General features: G+C 35.7%; 1 protein-coding gene across 2 annotated transcripts in view; it reads right to left on the reverse strand.

Moving 5' to 3' along the window:
• The window catches only part of kiaa0513 (KIAA0513), a 71063-nt gene that overhangs the window by 11808 nt on the left and 46761 nt on the right, over positions 1-12494 (reverse strand). For both annotated transcript variants that reach the window (XM_012960481.3, NM_001102984.1), the window contains 7 exon segments: positions 6736-6835; positions 6366-6439; positions 6208-6278; positions 5180-5393; positions 3160-3200; positions 2006-2081; positions 645-722 (listed from right to left, as the gene is read on the reverse strand). In XM_012960481.3, the coding sequence (XP_012815935.1) occupies positions 645-722; positions 2006-2081; positions 3160-3200; positions 5180-5393; positions 6208-6278; positions 6366-6439; positions 6736-6835 (654 nt within the window).

Here is a 12494-nt window from a genome sequence, read left to right on the forward strand (position 1 = left end):
TGTCCATTTATGGGCTTTTATGCCTGGGAATACAGTGGTTCTCAAAAGTCTGTAAACCCTTCAAAATGTTCTGTATTTTAGATTAAGAGAACCTAGCTAAACAAAAATTTAAAAAAAATGATCCAATAACATATCTGTGTGTGGAAAAAAAGTGAGCCCTTAGGATTATCATAGAGAGCCGAAGCTGTTCTGTATGGAGAATTGGACTAAAATTCCTCCGAGTCGATGTGCAGGACAGATTAACAGTTACCGCAAATATTTAGTTGCAGTTATTTCTGCACATGGGGGGGAAGGGGGGGCGGTCACACCAAATATCACACCAAATACTGAGAGCATAATTCACTTACTTTTGCTACATGCAGAAATATATTTGGGTCTTTTTTTTAATAAATACTTGATAAAATACAATAATTTTTGTTCCATTTGGTTCATTAGGACTTCTACTTTTAGGACTTATTTAAAAATCAGATGATGTTTTAGCTCACATTCATATACAAATACAACACATTTTAAAGGGTTCAAAAACTTTCAAGCACCACTGCACATGAACCACCAGATCTATGGGTTAGTATTTCAGCTCTACTAGAAGGCAAGTAATTTGAGAGCAAACTAATGCTCTAAACTAATGAATACAGGTTAATTACCTAGTAGTGGGTGATCTCTTTCTCCTCTCACAGTGTACAGCGTCAAAAAATGCTGCATTCCAGAAACGTAGGGTATGCCTGAAATAGTAAAGACAACTTAATTGGATATAATTATATTATGCTGGCAAAGTGGTACAAAGGGTCATTTACAACCACAATGTGGTGTGCAAAGTACAATGTCAGATGCAACTTCAGTGTTAGTTTATGGAGGTTGTTTTCAGTGCACTGTTAGCACTGCATTTTTGGCCTACTTAAAAACAAGGCACTTAAAGAGAAAGGAACAGCACCTTGTGAATGCCCTTTATGTTTCTGACCACACCATTCTCCATTAAGTATTTCTAATCAATTTATGAGAGAGCTCCCTAATGTAAAAAAAAAATTACTTTTTGCAATGATCAGTTTAAGGAAATCAGAGGCCATTGTTATAATCATTTCCGATAAGACAAAGAAAATATGAACCTCACTCTGTTCTGATCTTCGTATAGGTGTAAGGGACTGAACGTGATATTCTAGAAAGAATGCACCATTTGTGTATGCAAAACCTATATCCCAGATGTGAATGGTGCATGTTTATTATATCATTTGTTGAGTGTTTACTTTCACCATCTGCTATCATAAGATGAATTGAAATCCTCTATTATATATGCTGTACTGCGCAGAATATAAGATCAGTATTGTAAAATGGCATCTTATGAAAAAGTGACACTGGGCTATTGCTTTCTGCTTTGTTACCACAACTTTTTCCTTCACAAAAGCACTAGATAAAATAGGAATGGGCATGTGTATATCCCTTCACTCCTCTGCTCCTCACTACATTTCATCACTGGTCTCTCTGCACAATCCTGGTCGTCTCCTCCGCTCCTCTCAGAGCCTCCGTTTTTCTACAGCATACACACACACTGAGCTCTCTCATCTTAAATCTTTCAATCTTGCTGATCCTTACCTCTGGAAATCTATCCCTGAATCCCTCTATAGGGAACACTCACTAACTCTCTTTAATCAGCTGTTACCTTCTGGAGCACTAAAACATTATTTTGCCTAGTCCTGCGCTAAAGGGCAACTGTAAGGGATATGTTTGAAACTTATGAAGATGGGTCCCAAAGCAAAATGCCATATGTAATAGCTTTATATTGGAAAAACTTTTTCAAGTTTACATTAAATATACTAAAGTATTAATGCACATTTCTGCACTGCTGCTTAGTCTGTACTTCGATTTCACCAAAGTAGCTATTATTTTCTGTATATAAATAGGGAACTGATAATAGTTTCCAGTTGGCTTAGTCCAGGTTTTAAGCAAAGCTCTCAGACAGGGGGATTGATGCATGTTTTTTTTGTTTTTCTTTACATGCTTTGCTCCTTACCAGATAGGCTGCTGCTTCAGGTGTGTATAAAGGTATATCTTCTCTCCTTTCTTCTCCTCTGGACTTTGAAGGGATACTAGCAAAAAACCCATAGTAAATTAAAATAGGTGGACAAAAAAAAAAAACAACAGCTATGGCAGCAGGCAAGCAAGTGTTAAGAGTGATATTAGCGGCTTTTTCTTGCACCAGTTCTGGTAACCACAAACACAAAGTTGTGACCTCACTGAGCTGTATCTCTTTTTATTATGACACACTATTTCCCACCAACGAAGGCTTGATGCCATGCTCTGACAAGGAGGGGGCAGTGCAGTGTTTAGATAGCAATATAATAAACTTATTGGTTAGGGAGAGAGGGGCTAAAAAAGAGCCCAATAGCCCATTCTCAAATGCAAGACAAGCAATGACAGCCTTCCTAAAACAGAAGGTATTCACTACCTCATGCTACACACATAGCGCTGCCTTTAAAATAAAAATTCACTTATGGTATCATAGGTGGAGACATGCAAATCACTCAATGTTCCTGTGGCCAACTATGCATCCAGAAGAGCTGGTTTAACTAACACAGATACAGCCGGAGAGTTCAAAGCCAAGCAAACTATCATATATGAACTTGCAGACAGTTTGTTTCGATTTTCTTGGATCTCATCAGTGCAAGATATTGAAACATGGTTTTTGTGGGGGTGGAACTGTCAGTTTTCAAACATGTGTTAACAGTTCCATGTTAAAAAGTATGGTTAAAAGTCTTGTGTGAAAAGTGAAAATATATATTTTACATTTAAAAGATTGTATCTGTCGATCTAGAACCTACAACAAATTGCCACCAAATGTTATATTTTATATGAGAGAGGTATGAGAGGTATTTATTATATTGCTCTGTGGACCTGTAGTTCTGACCCTGGTTTATGTTCCCGCATAAACCCATTGTATTCTAGAGAGCTTATCAGCTATATAAACTGTGCTTTTCTCATTTTTTTTTAGATTGAGTGGCTGCCTCCATAGCAGCTAATTTATATAAACTATTGTAGTGTTTAGGAACCACATATTTTTTACCAGTGCAAGACAACAGTATAATAGACTATAATTACTTGAAACAAATTATTTTCTTTAAAGTCATCTCAAAACGATAAAAAGAAAGGTCAACACAGAAAACTCACTGTTATCAGAAGCCTTCTCTTTTGTGTGGTTCTCACTTTGGCTGAAAGAAAAAACAAAACAATAAAACTTTTACTGCAAAGGCCAAACCTATACACCTTTCCTGAAACAGCATTACTAGATAATGCTTAAATAAATATTCCTCTGTTAAGTTTCCATAACAGTCTGAGCACCAATTAGAAGCTATAGTTCCCTGAACAAACCAGAAAATTGTGCTCATCCAGGCTACCCAACATGAAAACCATTACTGATGATGTGATCATATGAAAAAAACAAATTAATAGTAGTATTACAATACAAACTATTAGGCCTTGGCAAACCTTCACCCTTGTTACTACATTCTACGCCATCATAATATTTTCCACACACTATGATAAAGGAATAACTTGTTGTGTATAGTATTTTACACATAAACCACACCTATACATACACTACATTCAGGCCGCCATCAGAAACTTTTGGGACCCCCCCCATGAACACAAGCGTTCAGTCCCAAAATTTGGCCTCGCCCATTGTTTGTGCAATATAAACAGCTGATGTTACTCTAATAAGCAGTTCATATAAAGAGTTTCATTGATTAATTTGCTAATAAGTCATTTAGCTTATTGAGGATCAGTGGCGTTTACTCTAAGGTAAACCCCTCTCCACCTACCTGCCCCTACTCTGCGTTCATTGCTTGATATGGAAGTTACGCAAGTTTTTGCAAAAGTTACATAATTGCGTAAGCTTAGGGGCGCAATGATCTTGCTGTGAGGCTCAATAACTAGTCAGTAGAAGTTCATAAAAATAGTGACAACAATTAAAGTCAGTAATTTGATTGGGGGGGGTTTAGCGGAGTTTATACGTAAGTTACAAAAGTTTCTTTGAAATTTAGTTTTTGCATAAGTTACATAAATTGCATAAGCATAGGGGCCGAATAACCAGTGGTTCACCTGCTGGAAAGTTCATGTAGAAGACACTGATATAATTCAGTAAAATAGCACCCAATATAAACAGCTGATAACATGAGGTTAAGGGATAAGCTCACATGAAGAAATGGTGCCAAATTCCTTTTTTTAGGTTACAGAAGTTTTGTGAAGGAGAAAATGCCTTACTGCTTATATGCATTATAAAATACATCTGTACCCATAAAATGGTATAACATAATTTGAAAAGATAGTGCAGATAAATTATTGTTCTTATTTACTAAACAGATGCCAAATTGCACCATTAAAGGAAAAGTAACACTAAAAATTTTTAAGTAAAAAATCTATTCTACCCTGCCCCAATAATTGCCCTATCCTGCACACCATTTATTATTTTGAATGCTTTATTAAAAAAAACTAAAAAAAAATACTAACTAAATGCTAAAACTTGACTTACGGTCATTTGAAATAGGGCAATATGGGGAAGCAGGACAGAATCCACTATGCAACGATCGATTGATTGACCCTAGCCTTCATTCTGTATAGGAAGAAGTCAGGCTAGGATCGATCAATCGATCGTCACATAGTGGATGCTGCCCTGCATCGCCGTATCGCCCTATTTCAAATGACCGGAAGCCAAGTTTTAGCAGGTATTTTCTAATAAAGCATTCGAAATAATAAATGGTGTGCAGGATAGGGCAATTATTGGGGCAGGGTAGAATAGATTTTTTACTTAAAAATTTTTAGTGTTACTTTTCCTTTAAGGTTACCCAGAAAAACAGGAAAAATCAGTCTGCAATAAATGAAAGATTTCACTGGTTGCCATGGGTTACTTCACTATTGCAATTTAGCAGCCATGTTAGTAAATCAGTCACTAGATAATTTTTGGAGATTTTGGGATGGATTCAATTTTGTTAAAGAAAAACACTACAGTATTGTTTATCTCATTAAAACTCAATGGGAGTCTATGAAAAATTTTGGAATGAAATCAGATAAGTTTTTTCTCATCACATTAAATCTGATGCGAGAATTCCAGAATTATTGAAATGTGATTGTGAACTGATTGTGATGTGTGAATGATTAATGTGAAACATGATCATATCTCCAAATAACTTACTCATTTTTTTTAGAAAGTGGTCCCTTCAGTTTGCTTTCTAACCCTCCAAAGAATCCTTTCATGTTTTCTGTTGTGGTTGATGTGGTCCTCAAGAGCCGCTCCACGTTGTCCTTTTTCTCAGCCAGCCAGCTATTGGCAGACTTCAGATATGCATCAATGCTCCCTGTGCTCACTGGTTTCTCTCTTGACTCTGTGGGAGGAACGTGTGCTCTACCTGTCGCAGAACATAACCATAACATGCAGGTTAAAGAGTTAGAGAGACAACAGTGGTAAAGACAAAAAAAAATTGTATTAAATAAAATATAATTTCCTTTGCCTTTTCACCTGATCTGTTTTCTGATGTGAATGCACCAGGAGCCACTGTGTCCCTGAATTTAGGCTGATGCAAAGGCTCTGGGGCTCAGGCACATCAGAGATCTGACCCAAACTTAGCAGCTGATTCTTGGCCTGTGTTTATCCACAGGCCAAGAATCAGCCCTATGTGGTATTAGTCGAATACTTTGCAATTGTCCTATATGCGATAAAATGGCTATAAAAAGATGTATTTGTCTGTCCCTTGCAACTCTCTTCATTACTGGTGTTGACTTAATGTCCCCTTGAAGTAGCAGCACTTATCTATTCTGCAGCCAAGTGGCCACACTTACTTCTATATTATGTTATGTGTACATGTAGTCAAGGTAAGAAGCGGAGCTACTTTGTAGCAATAATTTGTACAAAAACTTAAAATTATTTTGATGTATTGATGAATGCAACTGGAACATGAATTGGAATTAAATTTGCTTTCAATATGTATACTGTAATATTTGGCTTTACTTTCCCTGTGAAGAGAAAAAAGGAGTATTTAGGACAGAGTAAGCAGAATACATAAAAAAGCTGAAATAAAAGAAAGCAATGTTGAAAGTATTTTGGTGCCAGGAGCAATAAATGATTCAAGGCAGTGTTTTAACTATATCTGCTGGGGAAACAGTGATAGCACTGCACTAACTGTCCATTTTGACAGGTCCCACCAAGACATAGCAAGAGCTCACCAGTATAATAGTAAGTGAAGCACATAGTCATCAAGCTCTTGGCAGGCCCAAAATCATCCATCTGGTGGCACCTAAGATAGTGTGAGAAGAAAGAGACTGAAGACACAGCACTCTGATTTACATGAGCTGAAGCATGAACTCATTAACAAAACACTTACTCAAACAGCACTACAGCAAAAGACTGGACAAGTCGATAGAAGGTTTGTTCTGAGACGCACTTGGAATTGCAACGCTGGGAAGAGAACGTACAATTACAACTACAAGTAGTAAAAAGTTTACTGGTAAATTCAATGTTAGATGTTGGTTGGATTTGTCTTCTTATGCTGAACATTTAGACCAGGGAAAATGCTTATATTTATATAATGATACTTTTATACAGATATACATTTATAAATGGTATGCAGTTTTAATTAGGACACATTGGGCAGATTTAAGAAATATCAAACTGGGGATCCAAAAGGTTTCCCAGAAGTTAGATCTTTTTTCTGAATTATCAAATAATATGCATATTGTTGTGCTGAATATTACCTGGGCACTGACAAATCGAGCAAACCATTCTCTTCCCTTGCCATTCTCTGTACTGCACAGCTCCCCAAAGCGGGCCTTTTCTTCCTGGTCCATGTCTTCTCTATTAAAAATATTAAAGTTTCACAAACATAACAAATTATACATCTGTATTGCATTAGACATATATACTGTAAAATAAAGGGGTAATACAAACAGTTGCTTGGTTCAACCATTTTTAAAGTGGAATCCCTCATCCAGAAACCCTGATATCCGGAAAACTCAGAATGGAGAGACCATCTCCCATAGACACCATTTCAATCAAATAATTCATATTTTTAAAATTGATTTTCTTTTTCTTTGTAATAATAAATAATGAAACCGTACTTTTCACTTGATCCCAACTAAGATATGATTAATCCTTACTGGAGGAAAAACAACCTACTGAGTTTTTTTTACTGTGTATATGATTTTTTAGAAGATATCCAGAAACCCCAGAGCATTCTGGATAACAGGTCCCATACCTGTGCAAGTCTTTTCTTCAATATAGTAAGAATAGTGACAACTATTTTTTTAGGGCCTTGAACTTAATCTGAACGTAATAAAAAAAAAAAAAAAGACTGCCTTGGGCAGCTATTAGAAAAGTGAAAGGGGGGAATCCTTTCACTTTTCTAATAGCTGCCCAAGGCTCTCTTTTTTTTTTTTTTTTTTATTGCGTTCAGATCTCAGCAGCACTCTGCTGAGAATTCAGTTAAGAAATTATGCAGTGTAGCACTTCAGAATTAAATTAACAGATCTACTCAACTACTAATATATAAATAAGTTTGACTCACAACTTCTGAATAATCCCTAACATGATTCCAAATGTGCTCAGGACCCAAAGGCTGGACAGGACTGATCTATTAGATCATTAAACAGTATATTATAAATTAATGTTCATTTTTACACTCCAATTACTTTTTAAAGACTGGTTAAAATAATCTTTAATTAAATGTAGAATGGTGGTAGGTTAATAGTGGGAATATTTTTGTTCCCTGGAGTTATTATGTGAATTAACAATTTCCGTATTTATTCATGTCTTGGAAAAGAGAAGAATATGCTGAATCTCATTTATTAGAGAATAGGGAAGGAAATATATCGGAGAAAGTCAAATACAAGAGAAGCAATTTCAAGTGAATTTGTCCATCATGTATACATCATGTCCAAGTCTATATTTATGTTCAAGCTTATTTCTTGGGCTTGCCTTCTCTTTTCTCATCTCTCCCTATTTCATTCTATGCACACCCAATGCATGCATAACCTTTTTTTTTTTTTTTTTTTTTTTTTAAACACATAGCTGAAAACCCTTAATTTCCATTCACTCCAATTTACAATGGTGTTCCTGGATGCTGGATATCCAATCCCACCAGTGGCTTTTTCCCCAATTACATTTAAAAAAAAACAAAAACGTTCAAAAGTTTTTTTTTTTTTATTAAATGTGGTCACTGAACAACTTGCGTATGCACATATATTTTGAAAAGCCATCACAAACAACAAATTTTGCAAATAAATATTTTGGTGTGAAAAAACACAATTCTATACCTTTTTTTTAAAAAAAAAAAGAGGATTACTTCACCTTTAAGTTAACAACTTAAACTTTTCACTCAGCCTTAAATTTTTTTCAATGATCCCACCAGCCAAAAAAACTATAGCTCTTCAAGGTTACAATTTCATTGTTATTGTTACTTTTTATTAGATATCTTTCTATTTAGTCTCCCTCCTATTCATATTTCAGTTTCTCGTTGAAACCAAAAAATGAAAAAACAAAAAAGTGTGCACAAAGCAAAAAAAAATTTAAGAGGGAACCTTACTCACCATTGAGATTTCCAAATATTATCATGTATTTTACTAATGTATTGATATCTCACACATCATTTCTTGCTTCAACTTTGCAAGGAAAATGTTCTCGAAAACATCTACGGTATTGCATATTTAGAATTCTCTGTTAAATGGAGTGACTAATATTCCTGCTGTGGGGGAAATGCTTAATTTCCACTGAGCTGAGGAAACCATTGATAAATCTGCTTTGTAATTAGCCAACGCACTGACAAAAAGTTAAAAGCAAATCTTCCAAAACATAAATCTGCAGTTTGCCTAGATCCCAAACCAGTACTGGCACCACTATCCTTTCCATTAATATTCTTGGTGTCAGACTTACAGGGATGACATTTTTTTTGTGGAATGGCTAAGCAAGATAGTATCAAGATTGTTTATTGACAAATTAATATTTACCAATTGTGGAAACTCAGAGGTTAACATAATCTTACAATCATAGTACAAAGTGTGCTTTTTAGAGTAACTTTATATTTTGCAGACAACACTACAAAACCGACTGCCAAGCAGCATGTCACTGAAGTAGGAAAACACAATGATCCATTACATCTTCTGCTTCATAGAAAGCACAACTGTCTTATAGTTTATGACATTTTGCAGAAAGTGAAATAGAAGTTTGACAGTTGCATGTTGTATATAAACTGGAAGATATGGCTGATTCAGACAGGCATATATAAAAGATGCAATGCACTGCCTTGCACTACCATGTAGGACTATTATACATGTCCTGAAGGGAAAAGGTCCATTACACCGTAAAGGTAAAAACGAAACTGGGTTAAAATAGATAGACTATGCAAACTAAAAACTTCCTTCTTTGCTACCACCTTAGAGAGCTGTAGTCAGCAACCAATCAGTAACTTGAGGGGGGGGCGATGTGGGACATAACTGTTTAGTTAGTTTGCTATTGAATCTGACCTGCGTTATCACAAACAACTGAACAGTTATGTCCCATGTGGCCCCCCTTAAGTCACTAACTAAGAGGTTAGAGAACTGAAAGCAGGAAGTAGTGTTCTGGCTATTATGTTAACAAATTGATTAAGGTGTGCTACACAATGGACAAACCAGATAATTGTAGCCCCAGGTGCAAGCTGAACCCTCAGCCAGGGTAAAACAATATCCAGGATAAAATGAAAAAACAGCAGCACTCCGGAAATGTTGTAGAAAAAAGTGACTTTACTCAAGTGCACACAGCAACGTTTCGGGCATAAACCAGCCCTTTATCAAGCCTAGTCAAACAAATACAATCAAGTGTTATATACCCACAGGAAAGGGAGGGACCATCACTCCAGCCCTCCATTTAACCCTTTGTGTTCAATATACAAATTTTCAATATATAGATTGCACATATCAAATTTCAAAATTGTAAAAAACATATAAAACAGCACATATATATGCCATAATAATACTTCCATAATATGCTCTAGTGTATCAAGTGCATCAAAATGTAATAGTGATAAATATACTGCTAACGTATAGGAACAATAAATGTCTTACTTTAATGTATTTCATTAAAAATAATTGCTTTTTCCTTATTTCTTTTTCTTTTTGGCTCCGATGCCAAACTCAGGGGACAAATCACCCCTGAATTGTTAGGAATCTGGAGCTTCCACATCTCTGAATCTTACTGTCTTATATAAATAACTATTTTATAAGACAGTATTATTATAAGACTTATTTATATAAGACAGTAAGATTCAGAGATGTGGAAGCTCCAGATTCCTAACAATTCAGGGGTGATTTGTCCCCTGAGTTTGGCATCGGAGCCAAAAAGAAAAAGAAATAAGGAAAAAGCAATTATTTTTAATGAAATACATTAAAGTAAGACATTTATTGTTCCTATACGTTAGCAGTATATTTATCACTATTACATTTTGATGCACTTGATACACTAGAGCATATTATGGAAGTATTATTATGGCATATATATGTGCTGTTTTATATGTTTTTTACAATTTTGAAATTTGATATGTGCAATCTATATATTGAAAATTTGTATATTGAACACAAAGGGTTAAATGGAGGGCTGGAGTGATGGTCCCTCCCTTTCCTGTGGGTATATAACACTTGATTGTATTTGTTTGACTAGGCTTGATAAAGGGCTGGTTTATGCCCGAAACGTTGCTGTGTGCACTTGAGTAAAGTCACTTTTTTCTACAACATTTCCGGAGTGCTGCTGTTTTTTCATTTTATCCTGGCTATTATGTTAGACATCTGCTCGTTTCAGCCTTTATAGGTTACATTTTTACTAACTATATTACAAATATTTTTTATTTTGTGCAGTCTATATATGTTACTCGGTTTAATTTTTACACTGAACTGTTCCTTTAAGACTTCAGAATTGAAGTTAACAGGGAACTGCAGCATCTGCCAAAACAACATGCACTGGCTCACATGGCACATTGACAGCAAACATCTTCACGAAAATCTGTAGCACACAGACAGTTTGGAACATCACACCTCCCTACATGAACTAATAATCATAAAATTATACTGAACCATGCATTGTAACAGTACATATATAGCCAGCTTTACTGTGTATGTATGAATCACTTGTGTTCTCTAAAAATATAACTTGTCACTACTCTCTAAATCCTAGATACAGCAGTATTTAAGGAGCTTACAGAATAATGTTTTTTTCAGCTCTATACAGAATGTATCCTTTTTGATCACCTGTACCACAGAAGATACAGACTTTGCAGGCCTAGGTCTACATTATTGCCCTTTCATAGAGCGTGAGTCTCATTAGCTCACTTGCATCATTTGACACCAAACTTAGTTTGTAGTACTGACATTTTAATACTCACTGTTGTTTATTTAATTGCCCTTAAATCTATAACAAGTATTCTGTGTGCCTAAAGTTTTAAGAGACAACAGAAGAGGGCACAACCGCAGAGTGTGCAGATTTTCTGCACTGAGAGGATAAAGCAGAGCAGCTCCCAAGGCAAGCTTCTATTATGATGTGCTTTGGCAGGCAAGCAGCAAGCACAGTCAGCCCCTTAAGGGATCTTGGTTTTCAGGGCCTTCCATTTACTTACTCTGTCACATGGTACTTGATTGCTCTAACTGAAAGCTGCAAAATCACTACAAACAATACACACAGTTCTATGCTAAAAATAATGACAATGGCAGGTAAAAGCTCTAGGCACATTCATTGGTAAAAAAATGCACCCATTAGAATGCTATTCACCTAATGTTTTGTTTCTACCATAAGGATGCCTGCTGCATTTTTTGGCACACAAGGCAAACACAACATAAGCCAAATGACCTATATACAAATAAAGTGTGGGCTCTAGAATTAATTAAAAGCATTGTGGGTCACAACATACAGCTATTTACTCCAGTTTGTTTAACTTTGGCCATCAAAGTAAATTAGCCCTTAAAGGAGAAGGAAAGGTAAAAACTAAGAAAGCTTTATCAGAAAGGTCTATGTAAATACAGCCATAAGCACTTACAGTAATGCTACATTAAGTCCTCTATCGAAAGAAACACAGGATATCTTGTCTCCTTTTTTTGTAAACATGTTCTTAGGGTATCTGACTTCCTCTCTCAGAAAAATCCTTCATTCCTGGGGCCAGACTCTGCACAGTTCTCTTCTCTCTCCCTTCTCCTGTTCCCCATCCCATAAGGCTTCATAACTCTCACTCCCACCACCATTAGGAATGTGTGATCTGAGCTATAATGGCTAAACCACAAGCAGGAAGCTATGAATACCAAGCTAAAATGGCAGCTGCAATCAGAGAAAGCTTCTAGGGTTGTTTACTCAGGTATGATAAAGTTTTCTGCAGAATAAATAAAGTGTTCTAGGTGGTACTAATGTGGCAAATTACTTTCCTTCTCCTTTAACAGATACATATATATATTTTACAGCCAGAGTAGTGATCCCATTATTATACCTATCTTATATTATTAAA

Source organism: Xenopus tropicalis, chromosome 4 (genome assembly GCF_000004195.4).
Source record: "Xenopus tropicalis strain Nigerian chromosome 4, UCB_Xtro_10.0, whole genome shotgun sequence".
NCBI lineage: Eukaryota > Metazoa > Chordata > Amphibia > Anura > Pipidae > Xenopus > Xenopus tropicalis.